This window comes from Neolamprologus brichardi, chromosome 1 (genome assembly GCF_056152115.1).
Source record: "Neolamprologus brichardi isolate AB-2024 chromosome 1, ASM5615211v1, whole genome shotgun sequence".
Classification (NCBI taxonomy): Eukaryota; Metazoa; Chordata; class Actinopteri; order Cichliformes; family Cichlidae; genus Neolamprologus; species Neolamprologus brichardi.
This window is the reverse complement of record NC_142104.1, coordinates 39,233,255-39,259,422: the sequence shown is the minus strand read 5'-3', so window position 1 is coordinate 39,259,422 and position 26,168 is coordinate 39,233,255. Positions and strand designations below refer to the sequence as shown.

Below are 26,168 nucleotides of genomic sequence, written 5' to 3'. Positions count from 1 at the left end.
TATTGTAGTCAATAATATTAACAATTACAGTTATTTAGGAGAGAACGATCCAAGGTGTGGTATTATATGTGATGGTTACTGAAGAGAGATTGCATAATTAATGAATAATAGTTAACAGTTCTACCTGTGGCTTTTCTGCTGTCATGAGTCAAAATGTGTGCGTTGAAAAACTTAAATTGCCACACATACACAACACTTTCTCCATTTGCAGACAGTGCCAGCAAAAAATATAATGTTTGAGTAAAACTGCATGCAAATAGTGCCTACACCTGTTCACCCACATAAGCCCTCAGTAACCATTAGTGTTGCCAGTGTCTGGGAAGTGCAGCCCCTTTGGGCTTTCAGCACACAAAAGCTGCTGATATTGTCTGAGCACATTCTTTGTCAGTGCCTGATAAGCACTGCACTGTGTAGTGTCAGAGGCCAGTGAGAGCCTCCTTAGCATCATCACCGCTAGTGTGGGAGTGCTCAGCAAACAGTATTGAATTCACACAGCTGAAAAGATGCTGCTGAAGTGGACACCTCTAACGGTGCTTTGCTTCCACTTTTCTGTTGGTAAAAATCACAATGGCTGAAAGCAACTACTGCGGAAAACCGCTACAAAGGAGGATTCCAGGGCAGAGCAGAGCATTTTCTGACGTGAGAGCACTTCAGCTTTTTGGGCCGCTTTTCACAGCTGGTAGAAAGCTGCCAGTCACAGGAAGAACAACCACAATGTTTCCTGATAACAGCAACTGATCTTAAATAGGGCTTCTCCAGAAAGTTTGTTAACTGTGAAATGAGGGAAAATTAGTTTTTGTTTCAGTGAGAGCCAGCTTCAACTTTGGGCCAGTTACCAGGGTAACAGACTCCATGAAGCTAAACTGCACACTGGCAGGTTTTTAATTTCTGTTGTTGAACTAGGACTCCTCTCATGCTTAGCCTAAAGTACCTGCCTGGCTGCGTCAATGTATATCATCATTCATTCAGTCGATACCAAAGCAAATATGGCAATACATCAATTAGCAGTTTTAAGTTGTTGTTTTTTCCTAGGATGACTTCCAGTTAAACATTAATCAATCTGTGCTCAAAGAACAAGGACAAAAATGGTTTTATAAGCTGCTTTTTATAAAGCTCTGTGACTGTAAAGACAATAAGGCACCTGTCAGGTTGTCAGCCAGTTCCTCTGCACTCAGATCAATATCAATTACAACATATGGTGGTGACTATATGAATATATCCAGGTGAGGATTATTGTGGTGTAGCTGAAACAACTTAAAGATTCTTAAACTGGACTAACAATGTAGTTTAAAGGGAGATTTTGAATTCAGGGTGCAGGCAGTCCGAATGTGTTCAAACAGCATTTAATGCTGAAATATTTACACACCTCATAAATAGAATCATTAAATGTTGCCATGCAAGATTTGTGAGTCCAAAAGGACATTTAAAAGTTAACAGAGGGTGTGAAAAACTAAATGTAGTAGGATTCCAGCTTTTTTTTAAATCTAACTGGGTAAATGATAATTGATTGGAGCAAAGAAAATAGAATCATTTTAACTTATTTTATATTTCCCTGCTGATTTTTAAGACAAATGTCACTGCTTCACACTGACATGCATTCATAACTGGAATGGATGAAAAATGGACTGTTTCTTTTATATCACTTTTTTTTTTTTTAATCTAATCCAGGGATCATCTCTGCTCATCATTTATGCATTGCCACGGTACTGTAGGCCAATTCCCCTTTTTTCCACACAGAGAGTTAACATACATAGCCAACTTATCCCTGGTCATGATCAGACTCAGAGTTTCTCATAAAAGAGTGAATCAACTCGAGTTCAGAGTTGAAATCAAATTAGCTAAATTTGCTTCCTGGAATGGTTCCAACAAGTAAGATGAATAATAAACGAGATTGTGTACTGCATATGTAAACAACAGCACTGCATGTCTTGGGCAGGCTTGGAGTCAGCACATCATTACAGTCATTCATCCGAGGTGTTTAGAAAATTCTGTCAAGCTAGTGAATTTAATGAGTATCTAAATCCTAGCAAAAGTGACTCAATTTACATTTTCATAAATTTATTCTAATGTTCACAAAGCACGTGCTGTTATTTCAAAAGAGAAGTGTAAACACTTTCCCATTTGTCTCTAATGTACAGATATTTATGTCTCCCAGAGGATGAACTGGACCTCTTTATTTTACATGCATTTATATAATCTGTCCCACTTGGTTTTTGCAGCCTATTCCAGTTTTCCTGACAAGGTGACACTTTTCCATACTTCAGTGGTAATATGAATTGCTTCCAGACTGGATCCTCCCATCCCTAGCTTTATCATCATCATCATCATGATAAATTCCTTTCTGATTTTGTATTTTGATGGCAAAGTAAAATTGACATCTGAGCATTTACAAAAGCATTTGCAGGCAGGTTAATTCTTGGCCTACACAAGAAGAGAAATACTTTAATGAACACCTCCACTGAAAAGCTTTAGTCTTGGACTAGCCAAAATCCACATTTGGGACACCAAGCTTTAACCTGCTATGCATCAGCATGTAAATGTAGTCCCTGACAATGTTAGCAAGCTCACTTTAACAGCCAAATACAGACTCAAAGTGGTGTTAGCCTGGCTACAGAAAAGGTTTTGGAAATAAAGACAATGTTGTGCTTTGCCTTGTTTAATTACAAACAAGGCAACCTTCTTTGGTTACTTACCCCAAGTCGGTTAGCGGTGGCTTGTCACGACCTCGCCTGTAGCACAATAAGATCTGCGGCGCCATGAGGGCGCCGTTGTTAAGATCAGCCGATTGGCCTGTCGGTGTTGTTTCTATGCATGTGAACCCTGGCGGCACCTCCTCCCCCACTGAGCGGATCACCACTGCCACATCTGTGATGGGTGCCTTAGGCTTGGCCGTCTTGTGGCAGACATCATCAAAGTGGATCTCCTGGTCCAACGGCTTGGACGGGTCCGTCAGACCAGCCACCACAAAGTAGTCGGCTACACGAGGGCCTTTGTCCTCCATCATTTCCCATCCCCACCAACTACCTTCAGAGGGAAAAAGAAAGAGAGGGGTAGAGACACAGAGAAAGAGAGAGAGAGAGACAGATTAATTTTCGTTGTGGTTGCAGGTACAGACGGTTCTTGTGTCCTTGCTCTGGCTTTAAAATGAAAAAAAAAAAAATCTGACAGCCATAAATCTTTCTAAAGGGAGGCCAGTAGAAGGGCAAATGGAAAGAGAGGGCAAAAATGTGGGGAAGAGAGGCTATATAATGAAGCAGCCATTTAGAGCTTGGGTAGTTAGTCTTGGGTGACAGTCTTTGGCCAGGTCACGTAATCAGCGGAAGGTTCAGCATCCCAGCTCAAGGACACACGTGGATGTGATGAGGGCATAACATTTTTGGTCTTGAGGTTTTTCAACCTTACTCTAATTCTAAAGAGTGAAACTCTGGCTAGCTACACAGACCTGAGTGTGCATTTTGAACAGGGAGCAGTGAGGTGTTTCTTCACACATTCCACCTTAATTAAAGACTGCCCCCACGTATAAACCTAAGCTTACAAGCTTTGTGATATTACAGAGCCTATTAAGCCTGTGTGATAAAAGCCAAACAGTAGTTTTCTTAATCTAGCCCAGAAGGGCATGCTCAGACTCAATAACATCATCTACATTTACTGAAGCAGCACAGTCTCAAAGGGATAATGATATGGTTATATAAACTAAAGAAATGCCTTTTGTTAGAGATAAAGAAAACATCCTCTGCAATTGACAAATTATAGAGTTGCACATGTTTACCAGCATACAAACCTCAACCTGCCTCTGTCATGAGCTGTCATGAGGTTAACTGAACTTCAGGTAAGAAGTTATGACCTGCAGTCTATCTGGGTCAGATATAAACCAAGTTTAGATGTAGTTTATTTTCGTTGTGCTGAGTTTTTACAGTCAGTTACAATAACTCGTACTGCGTGCTAGCTAGCATGATGGAGTTTCTATACAGCTGGGCGGGTGCTATGATGTTACTGATAGTGAACTTTATTTTATTCATGAGGTTAGTTATTAGAGTTGCCAATCGGGAAAAAACGGAATCGTCCCGTATTCAGTGAAAATATTAGGTGTTTCGTATTGAGCTGAAAAGGAACAGTTTGTCCCGTACTTCAGCTAGAATGAAAAAAAGACACAAAGCTGGAGTTATTCGGTGTCTTTACGCTACACAGCTGTTTCTTCTTCTCTCTTATCTCCCCTCCCTCTCCTGTTGCTATTTCAATCATGAAACGAATCAATGATCAGCTGATCGGCGTTTCAGCAAGAGAGACGGCAAGTCCCGTCTCTCTTGTTTGTTTATCCCTCCTCTTGTGTTAGCTTTCTGTTATCATCTCTCGTGTTAGCGGGTCGGTTTTGACCCGTGAATTAAATCAGCTATAAAATATACTGAAAACAATAAGTTATCATCCAATTTGTTTCTCATCTCTTGGTTACCTTGTTAGGCTTCCTTATCCATGAAAATGTTGGTTTTAATACTTTCAGTGTGGGCCTTTGGGTCTTTTTTTTGTCACTATACCCCTCGATTTCAATTAAAAAAAAATTGTAAAATTAACCTCAAGAGAATCATATTAATAAATAAAAGGTTTTTGTGTTACCTGACTATTACTGAGGGGTATAGGACACATCTCTGAAATAAATGTGTTTTATTGATTTTTTCATTTTAAGATTAATAACTAAAATGACATCTATGGTGTTACGGGTCAATTTCGACCCATATATATTTACATCAAGAAAAGACAAAAAAATGTTTGTTTTTTCAGCAGTAGACCTTTAATATAAGCTGAAAAAAAGAAAAAGTCCACTCCTCCTTTCTTTTGGTTATAGTCGTGGGTAATTGTGGGCTTTTCATCACTTCCCAATGATACAGCTACACCTTTGTGAAGTTTCCTTTGTGAGGTTCTTGTCCGAGGTCATATCTGGTAAAAAAATAAAATAAAATACCACAGCTGATATTGTGACCCTGCAGTCCAGTGGTCATATCGAGGACCACACATTTTCATTGTTTCTTCTCAGGGGTGCCACTCGCAGCTTTGACTTTGAAAATCTGTACATTTCAGGCATAGTTGGTTTTTGCATCACAGGCTTCCCAGATTTTTCTGCCTTATTTCCCTGGCTTACTGTATGTATTGCCGGAAGGGGCATTTTCCTCAAAAAGTGGACAAGACGTTCATCCACTGTCACCTCTGGCCCTGGGATGAACATCAGCGGAAGAAGCTGCACCCATCTCTCCCATTCATCCCTGATGGGAGCAAGCTTGTCAGACCTCGGTCTGGTCTCTCTGTTGTCAAATCTGAGGACTCTTGAATCAAAATGATATCAACTGTGTGAAGTGACATCGTTGCCCAGAAAATATTTCTGCCTGTCGATGCGTCCCATAGACTATCAGTGGCCTCATTGCAGCATCTGTACACTCCAGCAAGAAGAAGAACACCAATGAAAGCATCCAGGTATTCCTCATCAATATCTTTCCACATGTCGCCATGGACTTTTTTTCCTTCAAGGTTTGTCATAGTAATGATGATTCTTTTTAGTGACAATGGCATAAATAGCTCAAAGCATCTTTTGATGTCACTGACTTTGGTCAGAACAGACCTTGTGATTCCAGGGGTGATTTTGATGACATTTGCAGCACATGCCCTGCTATGTACATCATGAGGTACTGAGCTCCAAAAGATCTTACCATTTTTGGACTTGAATCTTTCAGCAGGTGTAGCTTCAGCACCAGTGACCTCCACCTCTGATCAGATGTGTCTGTGTCTTCTGGATGATAGTCCACATTGTCTTCCTCCTTAGAAATCGCTATGCTGCTCTGTGTCCTCTCCTTCCTTTTCACCAAAAATATGATCCAGAACTTGGTTCACTGTAAATCTTCTTCTCATTTTTGTATGCTGCAAATTGTAAATGTGCACTCTGGAAGTCAAATGGCCACTCAAATGAGTGAATTCACCTCACATGTCTTGACATGCCCGTCTTTATTTTGTTTTGTTTTTGTGCAGGTATACTGCAAAAAACATGCAAAGTAAGAATCCCCTGAAGCTCAAATGATTAGGAGAGGAGCTGGCTGTCAGTGTCTTAACTGACAGTGAAATTATGATTTCAGTTTTGGCTTTAATTATTGCTTTATACTCATAATATTATACCTGGGTCGAAACCGACCCTAACAACACAAAGGTCATAATTTCAACTAGGGCATTTTGTAATTTAGTGAAAAGATTTTTTTTTGTTTTATTTTGTAAAAATAGATGTTCCAGACAAAGTCAAAAAGCCTTGATACAATAAACAAATGTATGTAATTTTTTTATGCATTTGAAATTTAAAATGGGTCGGTGCTGACCCTAACACAAGAGGAAGGTTAAGCCCACTTTGCACCAGAAAGAGGAAACCATGTTGTTGCGCTAAACAACAGCTGCATGTTTAAGATTGATCAGCTTTTGTTAGAATTTATTTAATATTAATTTCTAGTATCAGCTGATGTTTGCTGGAGCCACAGCTGTAAAAGCTGCTGGTCATGATATCGGTTTGGATATCTGGTGAGAGGGAAACCAGGAGATGTCCTTACAGAATCATCAGAGCTGAACAGGTGATGTGTGAAGTTATGAACTGTTTCTGAGAGACAAATAACACCAGGATCCTTTTTTATGCAGCTGACAGCTGGTAACTGTGCAGGGGCGGGTCTAGCAAAGTTTTGCCAGGGGGCCAGGTAGGGCATTAACAGGGAAATGGGGGCACAAAGAAATACTTTTCTTTCTTATTCTCATTTCAAATGTCTCGCTTTTAATAAATAATTATCTGAATCTTACAACCAAAGTTTGTATCTGTAAAAAATGTATAGAAGTCATACATATACCAACAAGACAGTGTACATCACTGTCACAACAGTGTTTGTTTTAATTCAAAGACTTTATGGCTTTTCCTATAATACCTGGTGGGCCGGTCTTTAGTCAAAATGCCCGGGCCAATTTTTTGTCCCAGTCCAGCTCTGGGCACGACACGCAATGAGTTAATTTGAGAGGGTGCATTAAAAAATAAATGGCCGGGCCAGCGGTGCACATCGCAAATTCGCTTGCATAGACACATTAGTTTGCAGCTTCTTAATGACGGTATCTTAGCTAACAACCCCAACTACCAGATTTAACTTGTAATTGGCTAAAAAAAACTTAGCCTACCGGTGAGAGCGACATTGCTAGCTGGCAGTTATTTCAATCAATGTTGAAATTTCCACATTCCGACACTTCAAATGCTTCAGGAACTCTCCGCTCAGCGCAGCATCAGCACCACGGAAAATTCATGGATACATCCAAAAACTCGAGACAGAATTCACAATGCGTTTTCGGGACTTTCAGGTGTATGGACCAATGTTTTCTTTTCTGATCAAACCAAAAGCTTTAATGAGCAGCTGGATTTGTCTCGCATTAACTGGACACAGAGGACATCGAACTGCAGCTGATTGAACTGAAAAATTTGACTCTGTGGGGGTCAAAGTTCGCAAAACTACAAACACAGCTGGAATCCATAGCTATGCGTGTTCATGGAGCTTGCATTTTCACTTGCTGGACATCACTACCTGACAAGTTTAATGGTCTTCAGAAGAAGAATAAATCTGCACATGCGCGGTATGGACCGGGTAGACCCGATTTGTATGGTCCGACTTTCCACGTGCGCAGTAAGGATCGGGGAGTCCTGATCCGTAACTATAGTTTTATTTTTCGCTTTTGTCTACATTATATTGAAATGTTTCATTACTGCAAACAATTTAAGCGATACTTAATATCCTTAACATCTTAACAGATACTCTAACCCGTAACTATCGTAAAATGCTTGGGCTGGAAGTAGATACCTTTCGCACATGCGTGGTACCGATCGGATTTCCGGTACGGATCGCGTAGTGACATACCGGACACAGCTTCTTCTTCTTCGGGGTTTAACGGCAGCTGGCAATCTTGTACATGCAGTGCTGCCATCTTCTGTTTCAGTCCATTATTACACTCTTAAATCCTACTACTTATTCCTTATTCGACGATTTTGATAGTAGAAGTAATGGTGACTAGTCGACTAATCGCCCTAGTTCTATGTTACTTTGATCCAGCACTACAGTGGTTACTGACTTTCTGCTATTTAAAGACTGCTGTGCCCATTTTCAAGAAAAACAACAACACATAAACAGAAAAAAAGAAGAAGAAAAAACCTAGTGGAATCAGTGACACAGAGTGAAGTGTATTTGCATTTAGCCAAAGACCAAAACACTTAATAGTGTGAGGTGAGACCGTGGCACATCTAAAGGGACCAGATGTTGAATCTTCGCTTAAAATGGATCATTTAACATGCACTGCTACATTGTTTTAGAAGCTAAGGTGGGTCCAGGTTCGAATCTGACCCACGGCCCTTTCCCTTCTTTCTCTCTCCCTCTGCTTTCCTGTTACTTTTCAATGTAACTAGCAAATAACGCCAGAAATTTTTTTAAATCCAACTGTATTAAGATGTCAAATTCGCCAGCTTCTTTATTCCCTTTTTAACTTTTAACTGCTTTATAGTTAAAAGGTGCTTTTATATATGTAAAAATGCTAACAGGAGCAGCTGCCTAGTAAGATCCATTATCTAACTTAATGGTTGCAGCTATTGTCAAAAGAAAAATAATCCTGGTGCTTAGAAACAGTGTTTTAACTCACACCCAGGGAACTGCTGTTGTTAATATACTAGTGAGAATTATAACAATTACATTAGACAGATTTTTCGGTAGCCTTGGACTGTGGTTATGTAGTCTCAGCCTGCCTCGCTAGCACAAGCCCATCTCTGCAGGTCAATGTGAAACAATGCCTTTACCGGCAGTCTCACTCTTCCCCTGGTAAGTTGTGAAAAGCCACAAAAACAGACTTGGTTCAAGACAGCTGTAATCAGAAGGTGAGAGAACTGTGAGCAGATACAGTTTTTTGTAAGGTTTTCATATAAGACCTATTTTTGCACAGTTGGCCAACATTTCTGTAAAAGAAAAAAAGATTCCCTTAGCTGGCAACACAATCAGGGACTATTTCTCAATTGGTTGCATCTCATTGCAAGAGTTTTGCTCAATTTAATTGTGAATAATTCAACTGGACAAGGCCTGTGATTCCAACCATATGCAGTAAGAGGGTGTGGGAAGGGAGGTTTAATTAGCAGGGTGTGTCAGCTTGTATAAATGCATTGGCTCAGGGGAAAAGGTGAAAAAGCTGCCAGCTCTAGTCTATGTGATGCTACGTGAGCAAGGATCCAGCTGCCACTAAAACTACATAAAGCAGTGCGAGGGACTGTTCTTATTCACCTCATCATGCAAGAACAGTGTAAGTTGAGAAGAGATTAAAGTGATAAAATCTTTCCCTATTCTGGCCTCACTGACTCCTCTTACATCTGCGCAAAACATTTCTTTGTGACGCATGACATTGTACTGACAGAAAAGAACCACAGACATAAAAAACAACTAAATCTTTTTTTTCTTTTAATATTAAATGATTTGGAGTAAAGTTTGGAGAGTGGAAGCAGATGGAGCAGGACTTTTTAACCTAATGAGTAGTTCTAACTTAGGTTTAGCTGTTATGGGCTGTTATGGGTAGAGAAAGCTGGGTGTTTATTGGCATCATGTAATGATCTTTGTAGGGGCAATGAGCAAAGCTTATATGCAAACAAAGGCCGATGTGAGAATTTTTTTTTTTTGGTTGTCCCTTCCAGCTATTGACAGATGGCGAGAAAATGCTGTGTTCACTGTGTTCTAGTTCTTACACTCGAATTACAAAATGCATCATACCTCCTTGTTTTCTCACTGTGGGAAACAAATGAGAAGGCTGCCACAGCGTGCAGCGCTGATGTTCTGTGCCAAGAGATGTCTGGCCAAAGGCAGAAGGTGGTCCTTCCATTACTTAGATGGCGTCGAGACTGTTCTGTTATATTTACCTTGAGGCGGTGGCGATCAATGGGAACAGAACAGGTTAAACAAAGAGTGACCAAAGCCGCTCCGAGGGCCACACATCTGCACTGCATCCTGAGTCCAAGACCACAGTCTGCATTTCAACTTCCTGCCCAACACACAGAGCGGGCTCATAAATGTTCCTGGGACACTCACATTACAACACATTGGTGAAACACTCTGAGGACAGGATGTGGAGCATGTGCTCACTTCTCTTTCAGAAACATGTACTTGGAAGTTGATGACAGTGTAAAGTAGGACGAAACCACTGCAACACTGAACCTTTGAGTAAATGGTTTAAATTGTTACTGCACAGCCTCACATAGAGCTAAGCACCGACTTTATTTTTTCAACCCTGCAGTTTGCTGCTTGAAAATGAAATCTGCAGTGGGACACAAACACACATTTCTTTTGTACTTTCATACCTTACAACTCTCTCTGCCTTTAAAAGTGCACATGTGTCTATGTGTGGAAAGGTTAACGGGGTGCCAGACAGGATGAAGAAGACATGCGGCAAATATGAAGTTATGTGCATAAGCGTACAGCCACAAACTGTGGCACATGCCACTGTGTGCCCTCTCACAGTAACACCATCACCACACAGAACCTACACTATTTACCAAATCTGGGTCCCGACAACTTTGACATACAAGTTTAAGGGCTGCCATTTTGCCACAAAATGATAAGGATCGGACTTCCAGGTGGTGATCCAAACACAACAAGAGCACTGAGAATGGTGAACTACTTCCTGAGGATTGTGTATGGTTAAACCTATGCAGTCTAAAGCATCTAGAACAGTCAGTAAGATTAGAAAAATGCTATGTAACTGCAAATACATGTCGCATTTCACAGGCAAAATAAAAAGCAGAAGCTAAAATGTTCAATATACACAATTTTCTTTACTGTGGAGCAACAGTACAAACCAGTGCACCGTGTATAAAAGAGGGTGGAATAGCACAGAGTGTCAACCAGTCCAACCACTATCCTGTTTCTTGCCTCTCACCGCTGTTTTATTGGCCCAGGAGGATTTTGCATGAGACTCAACTGACATAAACCACACTTGGGTATTGTTTCATGGATCACTCACTAAGTACAGTTAACTCCACACTTATTACAAAAATGTAACAGAAAAAAGATGCTGACCTAATTTATTTCAGTTACATGAGCGCAAAGCAGAGGGCTCTGCAGTGTCACCTCCCTGTTTGAATGACTACAGAGACACATGACGGGCCAAAGAATGACACTCATCCTTGCCATGCTGTCAGTCTGCTAAAAATACAAGCCAAAGCAGTAGTATCATGGCACATCAAGGCAAACGTTACATAAGGATTACATTTATATACAGTGCATATGTAGGACTATTGCCGACGCCCACTGAAATGAGCCTCAATTGTTTTCCTTGCCTGCCCTATATTTTAAGAATAGAAGAAGTCGACACTGCTGACTGAGTAGCAGTGGAAACACAGGTGATAGAAGGAAGAAGCATTTGTTTATTTCTAAGTTCCTGTTTTCATGAAGCCATCAGTGAAATGTGGCTGTGAGGATCTATGGAGTATGAAACGCGGTGCTGCCAAGATGTGAAGCCCAGAAACTTAGGCTACATTCACACTGCAGGCGAAAGCACATCAAATCAGACTTTTTTGACCCTATGCGACCCATATCCGATAATGGTATAACAGTGTGAACGGCACAAATCCGATATTTTCAAATTCGATCTGGGTCACTTTCGTATGTGGTACTGAATCCGATACATATCTGATGTTTTAGAAAGCGACTGCTGTTTGAATGGTCATGTTGCATTAAATCCATCTTTTACGTCACTGACACAAGACAGACGCCAATTATCAGCGCCGGAGAAGCACCCAAAAAGACATCGCAAACGTTTCCTGGCCATCCCGTGTAGATGTTAGTGAAACTGTTGGGAAGACAACGGTGGAGAAACGTGAACATTTTATTTGTACTGTATAATCTGCAGATTCTGACAGACATTTCCAACTATAATTTGAAGCACCGCTCCTCTCTAAAACAGCAATAAGGATAATTATTAGGCCATTTGTAAATAACAAAATAGCTTTATAACTTAAAGCAAAATTGGGAAATGTAAAGTCCGAAACAAGTCTTTATACTAAGGGCCATCAGTCAAACAATACTGTTTGGTCTGGGTCTAAACAGAGCGCGTTGTGTTTGACGTCTTCTTTTGCACATGCGAGCCGCTTTGAGGGCCATGAACGGTTCACACTAGAGCGCGTTTGCTGTCATATTTTATTTGCAGTGTGAACAAGCAGACAAAAAAATCGGATTTGATCAAAAAATCAGACTTGAGCATTAAGACTTGCAGTGTGAACGTAGCCTAAGACATGAACTTCACTTTTTTTTTTTTTTTACAGCTTTCCAGTTTTAGCAAATAGAGATTATTTAAAGTGCTGACTAGGCATAACAGAACAAAACAGTCTTACTGTATACAATACTGTATAAGCCTGTGGACTTTTTTAAAATGCATAGATCACTGGACTTCCCCACGGGAGATGCATCCAAAAGATGCAGAGCTGTGACTCACATGGCGGCTGGCGCGTATGAATGAAAAACTGCATCACTATTTAAGTGGCCTAATCCAAATATCTTAATTCGCTGGCCGCCCTAATTTGCCCCTGGCAAGACTGACCTGGAAGGAAAGCTTGAGGTAAACGCCCAGTGAGAGAGAAGTCCAAGCAATTCCTCCTATCATAAAAAGTAGAGATTGTTTAGGCCACAAATCTCTTTAAAGGTCACTGGAGCCCCTCACTGCACTAGAAAATGTATTTATGTCATTTCTGAATTATACATGACATTGGTTCATTTATCACAAATGCCTCGATTTCTCCCAAGACTTTGCAAGCTATTTGTCTTTGTGAGTACTGCCATGGTTAACTTGCTTTAAAGGTACTTTGTGCTGTGACTCAGCTTAAGGAAGATTATCTGGGTTTTGTGGTTCTGTCCGATTCTTGACAGTAATCAAGAATCAGAGAAAAGCACCACAGGCTGAGAACATTCAAACTTGGTCACATGACCGGCGTGGAGCCAGAGACATAGACAAAGCTTCCCAGCCCAAACTCGCTGACTCGTAATCACAATAGGAGTTCTGGGAGGAGTTCGATAAGCTGTCCAGGCCCAACAGGCGTTGCACAAGGATTTAGTTTAAGGCAACGTGACAGGGGAACGATTTCCAGCTGTCCAGACTTAGCAATGAAACTGGCGAAAAGGGCCTTTGTCAATTGAGGCTCCATTGGGCCAGCCTCTGCACACCAGCTCCAGCTGTATAGACATCTAGCATAGACAGCCACAGCAGGGCAGACACGTGGAGGAGGTGAAAAGGAATGTGCTTGAGAACATAAACACAAGCCAGTAGGAAGTCGAGCATCTGCTTCTAGTTAAGTCCAGAGGGGTGGGCGTTTGGCTATTCTGCATTCAGGTCGTGTAACATAGCGGAGGAAAGATAACCTCTGTGAGAAATAGCATTTTCCACGTCCACTGTAATCTCTACACCTTACTTATTACCTAACCTTGTCGACCAGCCTCGGAGAAACTCAACATGAACGGTTTCATGTTTCTGTAAACACCTGAAACCCCTGAGTAAGATGCTGGCATTTCTTCATTTTACAAGTGCTCCTACTCCAAGAACAATCAAAAGAATACAAATCACCAAAACTAATATCAAACCATATACTCACCAATAAATGAATAACTTTATCATTTTAAGTTTGTCCAGAATGTATTTACTACCTTCCACACTGGCAGATAAGCACGTTCTTCCTGGAATCACTGTCACTGTAATTACTAAACAGCTAGCACTGAACATGCACTTAAACTGCAATTAGACTAAGTGAATGGGTGTATGTGTGTGTACAGAGAGGAGACATTATGCATAAGAGATAGCTGCTATCCATTAACCCTTCTTCAACACAGTGTATTGTTAATTAGGCAGGTGACAATTTGTCAGATTGGTGTATTTTTGTGTGTTTGCATGTTTAAGCAGCAAATAGGTTTTTGTTTTCACAAGCTCAAACAAATTTTCCCTCAGAGATTAATAAAATCAGCAATATACAAAGAGGCATCATTTAGTTAAACAGGCACAGACATTCACCTTGTTTTAATTCCAAGTTGACATACACATAGAAAAAAAGGTGGACAAAATTACAAAAGCCAGGAGGGCTATTCAGACCTATTTTAGCGAGTACATGCTAAAAAGAGTGAGACAAATGGAGGATCCTAAACTCTTATTTTGAGCCAGGAACACATTACACTGGACACAAATGGAGGTTAAAACATTACAATTCACTAAGATGGAGGATTGGGCTCTGACAGTTAACATAAAGAGCAGATATTGTATTGCAGCAAAATAAAGATTTCTACAGGAGTTATATATACGCTGAATTTTCAAACACCATTTTATATCTTTTTAATACATTACTGAATACATTTAATAACACTTCACAGTCCTGATTTTCCATCATGAGTATGAACTCATGATGGAAAATCAGAGGATGCATCACAGCCTGGGGTTATTCTTTTCTTGCATTATCCAGTGGTATATGAAGCAATTACAATGATAACAGTTTTTTATGGTCACCTGAACCTGGAACACTAAAACTGACACTTGGTCACAGTCACTGAGTTTCATGGCATGCTAATAATAACTGTTAAACATCAACTGGTGACTGAGTGAAACCAAAAAGGATTCAACTGCTCCCTGAGGCACAGTTCAAAAGCCCCATTCACATATGACCTGGCTTGTTCTACATCAGAGCTGATAGCTGGCTCACACCGTGCGTATTCCAATATACATTTGCACAGGGAAACTTGTTATTTGTTTTGTTTTATTTTGTCAACATCATTTGTGAATCAGCAGTATCCTTGGCTCCTATTTGTTCAGCCACTACGCTTAAAGCTGAGTGCAGTTTAACTCTATGCTTGTGACTTTTGCATAGCTAATACATGGGTTATCTCGTATATCACCGCTACAAGTTGCTGAATTTCAGTGACATTCCCCAGTATCTGCTCTCTGCGTTGCTGCTAATCTCTTCTAGTGTGTATGCAACTAATACTTACTTAAGACGAGACATAATTCTTTTTAACACTTTTCAAATCCTGCAGATAGACTGATGATCCATGAGAAGCCACAAAGATCACCTCACAGCTATAAACGGTGTGGTGTGATTCCAACTAGCCCCACAGGTTGTCATGAATACTGCATTACTGTAATTATTGTTAGAGTAGGTTATTGTATAAGTACGTTTAGTTATATGGTTAAATACGATGTGTGACTTACAATGCCAATTTTGAAATCAAAAGTTTCAAGCCGGAAGCCTCAGAAGCTGTTTGAATAAAGGAATCTTAATTTGACACAATAAATTTTGTTTTGCCTGTAGGATATTAGATGAATGAATTATTGTAGAATCATTTACAGATTTTTTTTTTGCTGTAATTGACTTGGTTTATGTTTGTACTGAGGCTCTGCTATGAAAGTTCTATTTTCTTTGCAAGATCATTATCAAGAGCATCTCAAAGGTCAGTTGATATTATACTACTGTACAGTTATAGCTTCATTAGGCATCTGAATCCACAGAAACTTCCACCATAAATCTTCATTTACTTTCACTTTAATGCTTATATCCTCCAACATTATCACCACAGGAAGAACAGAGATGGGACTTCCTGTGCCTGCTATCAAAAAGATAACAGAATAAAAACCATATCAGCTTCTGAAGCACACAACAAGTATACCGTCAAACAAGCATCAAGGTTAAAGAATGTAAAAATGTGCTGCTTTGTTCAATAAAGAGAGGCCTCCAGAATAACGTCTAGATATCAACTTAAATCTTCCATATTAGGCACTCGACAAAGCAGGAGAAGCGTGTTCAAGCAACATTTTATTCACAAATACTTTACATGTGTCCATAAAGTAGCCAGTCATAATGCACAGCGACAGACCGTGGCGCAGATTGTGGACTTTATTGTGGCAAGGTTAGCAATCTAGGCCCTGCTGTGACTAACCTATACCAAGAATGAATATGCTAATGGCACTGTAAGGTGCCTCAGCATAAACGCATTGGAGAGCATAGCAAGTACCTGGAAAAACTTTGTGCAAAGTCTTGACCTAAATTTCAAAGGATGTTTTTAAAATGCAGCTAAAGTTTAAGGCAACCTCTCAGTGATGCTTTCGTTATGGATGATTAAACTCAAGCCATGATGGATGGGGATGTAGCAGCATGAGACACAGCAGTAACAGACTTTACCTGCTGGCAGCTGATACTATTAACCTCAATATGTGATTATAGACAAGGGGGAGAAAAGTTATGAGGCAAAAACAGACAAAGACAGACTAAATAGCAGTCTAAACTAAGGATGGCCACATGTCTGAGAAAGCATTTTTTCATAGTATTGCCACAAGGAAGTGTCGCAACATGTCTCCATGTAGACTGTATACAATAGAGCTCAAAATATTTTTTCCAGAAAACCCTGGAAGTAAATAATTGGTATGAAGAGCTTTATTGTTCCAAACAGCCTGAACTCTCTTAGGCAGGATTCTTGTCTTTTCTTTAAGTAGTCTTCAGAAAATGTTATCAAGGCTTCTTGAAGGACATTCAAAATTGCATCTCGAATGATGGCTGACTTTTGTTCTTTCTTAAGTTGACACCAGACTGCTTCAATAATGTTGTGGTTTGGGCTCTGGGGAGGTCAAATATTCATGGATCATCGGTATACTGATTCTGATGATCAGGGGCAGATTTAAATGATTAATTTTGATTAATCAAAAGCCAGTAATACACATCTTACTTAAAAAAAATCCTCTCTTTTCCTGAAAAACATTCAGATCTAAACCCAGTTCAGAATATTTTTTTCAACCTTCAGTTTTAACCACTATATCTGCAAATAGCTAAAGAACTGATCAAGATTTTAGTCAAGCCACTTTATCTGCCAATCTTTAATCAATAAATTTGCCCCACATTGTGTGGTTCCAGTGAATAGTGAAGTGACTTCATGTCTTTATTTCTGCACTCAGTGTCCCACTTATCAAATGCTTCACTGCAGTCTGATTTTGGCAATAGTGCCTTAGATATCAGATAAACCCATTTGCCGAGGTTCCTGCACACCTTATCTTTCATTGACAGGTTTTGCTCTCCATCTTGGTGACATGCTAACAACTGCAGGCTGCAATTTAAGCATGAAGTGTAACTGGGGAAAAAATAGCTGCGGGGTGGTGAAAGAACTCTCTCAGCTTTAATGAATTTCAAGATCATAGATTAATATACAGATATCAAAGTATAAACTAGAATCACTTGCCCCTGACTGCAGTCTTATATGTGATGTTACCTTCCTGGCTCTGTGTACAGTATTATCACAAGGAAGTGCTAATGCAGAGCCTTGTGGGAATTAAATAGCATGTCTCCAGGAAACCTGATCTTTCAGACCTGCCTTGTCTCCCAGCCTGATCTTTTAATTCCCTGTTTGGCAGAAAAGCATTCTTAAGGGTCTGACTTGGTCTTCAAGTCACATGCATTTGTTTGCATACCTTTATTGTTTTCATGTTTTTTTGATTTTCAGCTTATTCACTTTCGAGTCTGGCAGTTTTGTTCTGGAGTTCTGGCAGTAACATCTTTATTGTTTTTGATAGGCACAGGTCTGAATATTGAGACGAAACTGGGAGAATAACCTTGTACCCTTGTGAAATCAGCAGGCAACACAGCAGCAGCAGCACAACAATGTGAGAACCATAAAATTACAGCCTTCATTGGTCAGGCACTGACTGTGGCAAGCCTACGCTCAACATAGTTTTAGTTCAATCTGTTAAAGGGAAAGTTTATTCAAAGTGGAACAGAGCAGAAAAATACAGATCTTTAACGCTTGTGATTGCAGGCCCATCCATATAAAACGAAAACTAAACATGCAGTTTGCTATCATCTTTTAATTAGCCGGTATTATTAACTGACTGACTGACTTTTGCCTCTCTAATGTTAGTCTGATATAAATTAGCGCTATTTTTAAGCATTACTGTGTGTATGTGTGTGTGTGTTGTCAGCCAACATCAGCTGAGTCATCACTTCTATACTTCTATACAAGTGACGAATCTCATATAGGCTACGATATTAAGCTGCTTAGCCCTGCCTGGAGACACTGTGCATCTGCAAGTATCTTTGCAACCCACCCCCAGCTCAGCTCCTTTTACCTTATAACAGTGTTGTATCTGCTGTCATGAATGCCTGCTCTGTACTGCTTGGGTCTTGCTGCAGCATCTCCCTACTCCAGCTTTCTATAGAACCATACTGGCGATATAAATTACTGCTGATACAAATAATCTTTTTAATTAAAGTTGTCCTGACTAAACTACATTAACCATCATGTTAGACCAGATATGTTTCTTAATAGGCAAAATGTACTGAAATAAGGGTCTGCCACTTTTGCAAAAAAAACAACAACAACACCTTCATAACAAAAAAGGCAATTGCCTAACATTGTGTTTCTTTTTATTTTGCCTTTCCACTCATATTCTCATAATTCTTCACTTATATTTTTGTGAAATTGAAGCAAAAGCACTAAGAAGCAATTTGTTGCTTCACAACCCACCCCTTCAGCCTGAGTACCTTTCCAGCTCTCCACTCTCACTGTAGTGAAATGTGATTAGCTCAATTTACACATATAGCCAACTGCTGGATAACTTTACATGGAGAAAAAGTACCAGCATCCGAACTGAGAGAAATGAATTTTTGTATTCTGACAGATGACTTTCCTGGGTGCTATGAGCTCAGTTCCCAAATTTTAGTGTAACACCAGATGCCACCCACCAACTGAGGATACATCCTGCCTTTTTTCTCTGCAGACAACGAGTCTGAGCTTACAGCTAATTAGTGTTTGTGGATGGTATTCCCTGGGAACATGTAATCCTACTCTCACTTGTTCAATGTGCACATTGATAGCAGCAGCATTTTCTTTTCCAGCTGCATCTTCTTTTGGCTTCTGTACATTAAGCTGGAAACATTATCCTCTTACATTAAAAAATGTAGTGGTTTGCCTTCCTAAGAATTGAACTTTTTCATAAAATGCCAAAAAGTACAATTGCAATATAGAGCCAAAAGATGGCACCTACTTCCTTTGTGTTGTCTTGAGCTAAAGTGGAAAGCTGCACACGGACACTTATTGTTTTTAGATTCTTATTAGGGTCTGAGTGTAGACCAATCTCTGAACTAAAAAGCTAACCTAGAGCCCATGCTTGGTAAACCAACCACATGCTGCAAATTTTCTTTACCAACACATTAGAGACTGTGCACACTGATTATCTAAAAGCTAATCCACCACCTATTGGCTGCCAATAATCCTTCATCTGACTATACTCACTGACTTGATGTTTTTTGGCTGTTGTAAAAAAAAAAAAAACTGTCCTAAATAGTTTTTTTTGCCAGCTGGAAATGAAACATTTATAAAACATGCACTGATACATGGGGAAAAATATATGTAACCACTGAATATTGGTGAAATATTGATAGAAATAATATGAAATAAGATGGCATTTATAAATGTGAATGGTATATTTAAATAGTATAAAAGATGGACGTAGCTTTGGGCTCTGAAAAACCAAGCAAAGAAATGCCTTAAATCTGCACCCATGGGTGATACCCATGACTTGCAGTCTTATATAAGACTGTAAACACCTTACATTTCAGTCTTACATTTCAGGTTATACTCTGTGACATGTTAAAACAACTGGTGTTTCTAATGGTGGACTATGCAAGGTATGCTCATTGGCTGATGACTTGTGACTGATAAATTACTAGGTAAGTTCTTTGTAAGACTTTTTTTTCCACTGTAACAAAATTGCAGATAGGTCAGTGGCAGTCAGTGAGGCAAACATCAGCCAATACTGAAGAATACTGAAGCGACTCTGTTAAATCTTTACATTCATGAATGTGGAACCAGCCCTCACTTTAGATTTGGGAGGCAGACCTTCTAGATTGCTCTACCTTCTAGATTCGGCTTACGACTTACCTTTTTGATAAAGATTACAGAGTAGGGGTGGATCAGGGGACCCTGAATCCTCCCTCAGTTATACTGCAATAGGCCGGGGCTGCTGGGGGCTTCCCATAATGCACTGAACTGAGCATTTTTTATTCACTCACAATTTTTCCCTCTCCATGTATTTATACATCACTTTGCACTTAATCATAAGTAATTATTTATCTCTGGCTTTCTTCCACATTGTGCCCTCCCCTCAACCCCAACCAGTCACCACACAAGACTGCCCCTCAATCAGACTGGTTCTGCCAGAGGTGTCTTCCTGTTAAAAGGGAGTTCTTCCTTCCCACTGTCACTAAGTACTTGCTTATAGTTGGTGGTTTCATTGTTGGGTTTTCTCTGCATTATTGTCTTTATTGGTCTTTACCTTACAATGTAAAACACCTAGAATAATGTGTTGTTGTGATTTAGTGCCATATAAATACAACTGAACTGAATTAAATAGTTTTATGTAAGTGTTTATTCATTGTTGATATTCTTAGGGAAACTATAGCATACAACATTTTTTTTAAAGTATGTGTTGTATATTGTCCACGTGCAAGAACTTGTGCACTGTGTTCACATGGGTCAGGTTGCTTCATTAACATCTTTTCTCTTTGAAAGTCAAAGAGTTCCTTCTTAGACTCACCTATCATGCATCAATTCACAGTCCTGCAGAAATCACCAGAGAGATGGAGAGGACAATTTCAAAAGCGTGACTGTCATTTATTTTCAGCATCTTGTTCACTGTCTCTCTATTCTATTCAGCCACCCTTGCTATAACTCTATCCAACTGTATAAGCCACAGTTGAATCCAACATCTCAAAGCTGAATATAATTATAGGAATATTTGGGGGCTCATTAGTAACCCTTCTACGTCAGCATTATCGTTAGTGAAAAGGTGCTGTCCCAGGCACTTGAAGAAACTCACTTTGGGCAACAACCTTCTGTTTATTCATTAACTTTACTGTAGCAAATCCTTAAAAGCCTCTAATCTTCACTGTGTTTACATCACAAAATAAACCCAGGAGAGTGATCAACAGGATTTTTCCATACAGTTTGTGAACCCCAGAAAGGCTTCTCTGTGAGAGTGCTAACAGTGTATCTTCAGGGATACACATAGTTTGTGACAGAAATTGTTGAAAATGTAAAAGAAAAAAAAATCAATCTGCAACAGGCTAAATTGTCAGACTTGCACTCTGCCAAAAAAGCAGATTCTCCAGTTCAGGCATCTAGAGCTACACTCTGTCACTGACAACTCTGTCAAGTCAAATTGTTTCCTCACTTTGTTTGTTTTCACTGAATTACACAAGATGGGAATGACATGAACCCTGTGCCTCGGGTATTTCAACCATCACCACCACGAGAGAGAGCACTGTGTGTCAGTTATTTACAGACAGTGGGCTTTAACTCTAGTCAGTACACTGTCTAGCTGTCTGCTCCTTTTTGATGTTTTACTGGCTGTAAACCCTGCAGCTCACTCCAACAATCCAGGCAATTGGTGCATGCTGTTCGGCTCCTCTGTGTCAGGCGACAGCACCTTCTTTTAAACTACGACTTAATTTTCTTCCAGAAGGGTACCTTTCTGCCCTCTTGAGCACATACTGCAAGGTAATAAGGCGACATATAAACATCCTATCAACAGGATGCACAACAACACAATATTCCCATGAGAAATGTCCCATATCAGAGCAAAGAGAATATATGTGGGCTTACAGTTCAGGTTACCTTTCTGGTATGTGGAGCAGAGGTTTTCAAACGACAGGCTTTCTGTCACATGTGTGATTTGATCAGACTTGTCCATCTCATGCTATGGAAAAACACTAGGAAAGGATGTAAGTGGGATTTTCTTTTTTTTTTTTTGAGGGGGGGTAGACCTCCAGAATGTCAAACCCCAGTGGTTGCCACTGCTGCTCCTGTCTGATGTCTGACAGACTACACCAGCACCACTCCTGGTATGGGTCTGACAGCATTTCTCTGACAGAAATACGTGTAAGGATTTGCACATTAACAGCAAACATGTCCCATCAAACTTGCACGTTTGCAAACCCGCATTAGCACACTCTCATCACCCTTCACCAGTCATGAAATCTCTCACCACCACACAGCTTAGTGAAAACCACTGACATACCCTCCGGTCCAGGTTGCAAATCCTTCACATAAAACATAGAAAAGACTGTCCGTGCACTTTCTACGCCACTGCTTAACAGCAAGGCTAAATGAGAGGTGTCCCCCCCCCCCTCCCCCTCATACAAAGCCGAACAACCTAAAATATCCTCAGGCAACGGGGTGCAAACGGAGAGTGTTTTGGGTTATTTTTAGCTCGCTCGTGGGGTAAATCAGACATTTCAGCGGATCGTTTGAGGCTTGACGTGCTTTGACTGGCTGTTATTTCGTTCACGGTGACTAAAATGTTCCCAAATTTTAGCGATGAGTGCAAACAACCTGTGGCACATACCTAGATGTCGAGAAGCGGGGAAAGCATGGGAGTCGTATTGGCTCAAAAGCTGCGAGAGTGAATTGTCATTATTGACAGATAAAACATAAACAAATGTCAACAAACACATACACGAATTAGGTGACAGGGCTAGCATAAGGGATTTCCAGCTTGTTCGAGCACTAAGTTAGCAGCCTGCAGCCGTTCGGTAAATCCCTCAACACGCCAAGCAGCCAGTCAGGGTAACGGTTCATCATTTCGCACTTACCCCGCTTGTGAACGTCAGATTAGTCCTCACACACAACTTCGGACGGTGTCTGGCTTCTAACGACGCTGTTGCATTACAGAAGGTGAGATGAACGGTGCGGGATGTGTTGTTATTGTGTTTTTCTCCACCTCAGAGTCTAACTGTTAGCTGTCCAACCGACCGAGGCTGCTTCTCCTGTCACTCACTGTGCCGAGCCGGCTGTCCGCTCCGCCGCCATCTTGGTTGTGATGGGAATCCGCCAACACACACACGCGCGCGCGCGCGCGCTTCTGTCACTTCAGAGGACGTTTAAGTGACTTGCAGTCATTCCCGGGAGACCCACGATAAGAGACTGACCAGAGGTGGACTCAGGACTTTACTGCTATGTGAAAAACATTATCATCACACTGTAAAAACAGAATATTTTAAAATTAATTAATTAATTAAAGTCCTCTGTGGAATAGGTTACCTTCAATAATAATAATAATAATAATAATAGAAAAATTATTACAAAACAATAGAATAGAATCCCAGATAGCAAGGAGACATTGAACAGATGTTGATTTTCCATCTGAACCATCAGAATCGTCATGCTTGAAATTTCAACACAAAACCAATGTTGAAACAACATTGAAATACTGATGAAACCTGACACTGACATTGAAATAACATTGATTCACTGTTGTTCTGTCATCGTTGATTGTTGATCTATTTATAGTTGACAAGGTGACAACAATCACGTTGAAAAACCATTGATTTATGGTTTCGCGGGAAATTAAAGCTGCTACCACTTGGACTATTCCATAGCCCCCCCTCTCACAGTGGTACATCCCTTCAGGTAACCATTGTCTTGTACGGTAGAGCGGGACATTAGATTTACTCTCAGCGGAATTGACCGGAGAAGGCATCAGTTCATGCACTGCACTGGCCTGCACCACGATTAATATAAGGTAAGAATGAATGACTTTTGTTCTATTCGTTATTTCCACGGTTGCATTTGAATAACAGTAAAAAACAAACAAACTTGTTAATGTAAAGTTTCGGACAAAATTTGGGAGCCCGAAATTGTGTCTACTTTCATCTTACAATCCGGCAACAAATAAACTGCACTGCGAACAAAGTCAACAAAGAAAACATTTTCATTTCATACTTTTCCGTTATATTCCCTTACAAAGCTAGCTAGCTAGCTGTAACGCTTCGAGGGTTCCTTTGTTCTTGCCGTCGCCTCGGCGCTTGACCCAGACTTTCGCTCTACAGTTGCTTTTTAGCATAGTACTACAAAAAATTGTAAATCTGTGATATATGATTGATAAACGTAAAGGTAACTGTATAAATGTGTTCAATGACTTTGTTACTTTTAATGATTGGAGAGCACCCGCTTCGATTCGCACTCAATTCAAACTTTACGTTGCACGCTCACCTAACTTTACGTTGCACGCTCACCTAACTTTACGTTGCACGCTCACCTAACTTTACGATGCACGCTCACCTACCTTGCGTTTGCACCTTTTGTCCACACGTAAACTGCGTTTTATTATTTATTTATTAGTTTTTCGCCTCTCACTGCTTAAGCCATTAATCTTTCTGGAATTGTTTTTTTAAACAGATGCGACCTCACAAAAGATATTAGCTATGCAGTCAGACCTGACGACAGCTGTTAACGAACTCCGTGAGGAGGTCAGAGCCATCCGCCATCCCTGCTGAAATGAATCGGTAGATGCTGGGGTACTGCCTCTGGATTTGCCCTTGCACAACATTGAGGAGCTAAACAATGCAGAGGCAGCTCTTCAATCATAAGAGGCAAATAAGGCAATGGTAAGTATATAAAGGTTATGTACACTTTGTAACTATAAAGTGTAATAGCTGTCAGATGTGATTTAAATACATAACAACGGCCTGTTGATTAAACACACAAGCACTTGCATACACATTTAAGACATGAGACACGCTAATTCCATCTCTTAAAATGTGTCTATAGGTGAGACGCTTTGCCTTGATTGGAGGGACCACACTGGAGGTGCGAGTCCGCCGTGTAATGGCTTATGCCATTACAAACGAGCTGGCCTCGGTACTCAACTGGGCAGGGAAAAAAACCAAGGACCAGACAAAGCAAAAAATGGCATTTAAAGATACAGCGCTCTGCAAATGCATATATGGTGGTAAGCTTTACAGTTTTTTTGCTATATTACTTTGTCTTTCTTAATAACAAGACTTTCATGTCCGGTTAATCTGGAGATGGAGTCTTTGGTCTTTGGCTTGTTTAGTCCTCGGGTTGTAGTTGTACAGCCCGAGGACCCCATGTTTATTTTGTTTTAAAGGATACACGGCACACCATGCTAAGACTTATCACTTTTTCCGCTCATAGCTCTTTGGGAATCAAATGCGGCAGTTTGCAGATTTACGCCTGGTGACTTTCATGTTTATCAGCCTAGGAGTTTACATACTTTCTCCCCGCTGAAGACAGTTAACAAGAGCTTATTCATGTGCTCTAATTCACTTTTTGTGTTTGTGTGTGTGTATTTTTTTCCTAGATGGCCTGACGCAGCAGTTAGGGGCAAACTCTATGTCCAAGTTTGTCTTTGCACAAGCAGTGCAGAAATGGCTCCGATACGCCCCAGATCGTATGGGTATGGGTGGTGCAGGACGCACATCATGCATCCCCATCCCAGAGTAAAAAATTACAAACTTCTGTGAAACATATAAATGTAAATAGGAAACTGTCTTTTAATAAAGTATTTAGCAAACGAAACATGCCTATTGACCTTTTTTTTGTTTATTTTTTTTCTCTGTTACATCACATGCAATGCTTTCTTATTTTAGGATATTAATATTGACATGATACATTGTGAGACATTTGTTGTTGTTTTTTTTATAAAGGGTGTCCAATTTGAGGAATAAGTACAATTATGTGTTTAGGTGGTTTAAGTATTGATGGAAACATGCAGTAGTTTAGTATTGGTTAAAATACTTATAAAGGAAGGTAGATTTCCAGTCATGATTTAACTGTTGTTTTAATAAAAAGCAACTGTGCGAAAGAGGTGGAAAATCAACACCATAGCTCAACAGTGTTTCAATATCAGAATCTGACATTGTTTCAATGTCAGGTTTCAACATTGATTCAACATCAAAACCTGACGTTGTTTCAACATTAAAAAAGGGTGCAAGAGTGACATTAGGTCAACGTCACACTTCAACGTTGGTTCAATGACGTCGCCTGATATTGACTCAACGTTGTTTCAATGTTTCCTTGCTATCTGGGATAGTTCCTTTATTGTTATTTTGCTTGCTCCACACCAACTGTGCAGGAATAAGATATAAATAGTAAGACAGGAGGAATAAATGACTAATAGGAGAAATATATACAAGCAAGGGGGCTATATAGAAACTAGATGAATATATACAAAACAAGAGAAAGGCACTCACAATAACAGTAATATTAACGATAATAATACAAGTATTTTAAAAAACATTACTAAAAACTGCTTTTTAAAACTTAATTCAGAATCTAATC

General features: G+C 40.0%; 1 protein-coding gene and 1 long non-coding RNA gene across 7 annotated transcripts in view; one reads left to right on the top strand and one right to left on the bottom strand.

Moving 5' to 3' along the window:
• Positions 1-22,903, bottom strand: part of LOC102790254 (C-myc promoter-binding protein-like) — an 85,987-nt gene extending 63,084 nt beyond the window's left edge. For all 6 annotated transcript variants that reach the window (XM_087841819.1, XM_087841824.1, XM_087841831.1 and 3 more), the window contains exons 1-2: positions 22,679-22,903; positions 2,694-3,024 (exon numbers count right to left, since the gene is read on the bottom strand). In XM_087841819.1, the coding sequence (XP_087697945.1) occupies positions 2,694-3,004 (311 nt within the window). In that variant the 5' untranslated portion in view covers positions 3,005-3,024; positions 22,679-22,903. The remainder of the gene's footprint in view (positions 1-2,693; positions 3,025-22,678) is intronic.
• Positions 22,904-23,937: 1,034 nt separating this feature from the next.
• On the top strand, positions 23,938-25,608 carry LOC148106480 (uncharacterized). Its single transcript, XR_015719419.1, has 3 exons — positions 23,938-24,472; positions 24,636-24,816; positions 25,189-25,608. It is a non-coding gene; the product is annotated as an uncharacterized LOC148106480 (long non-coding RNA).
• Positions 25,609-26,168: the final 560 nt, after the last annotated feature.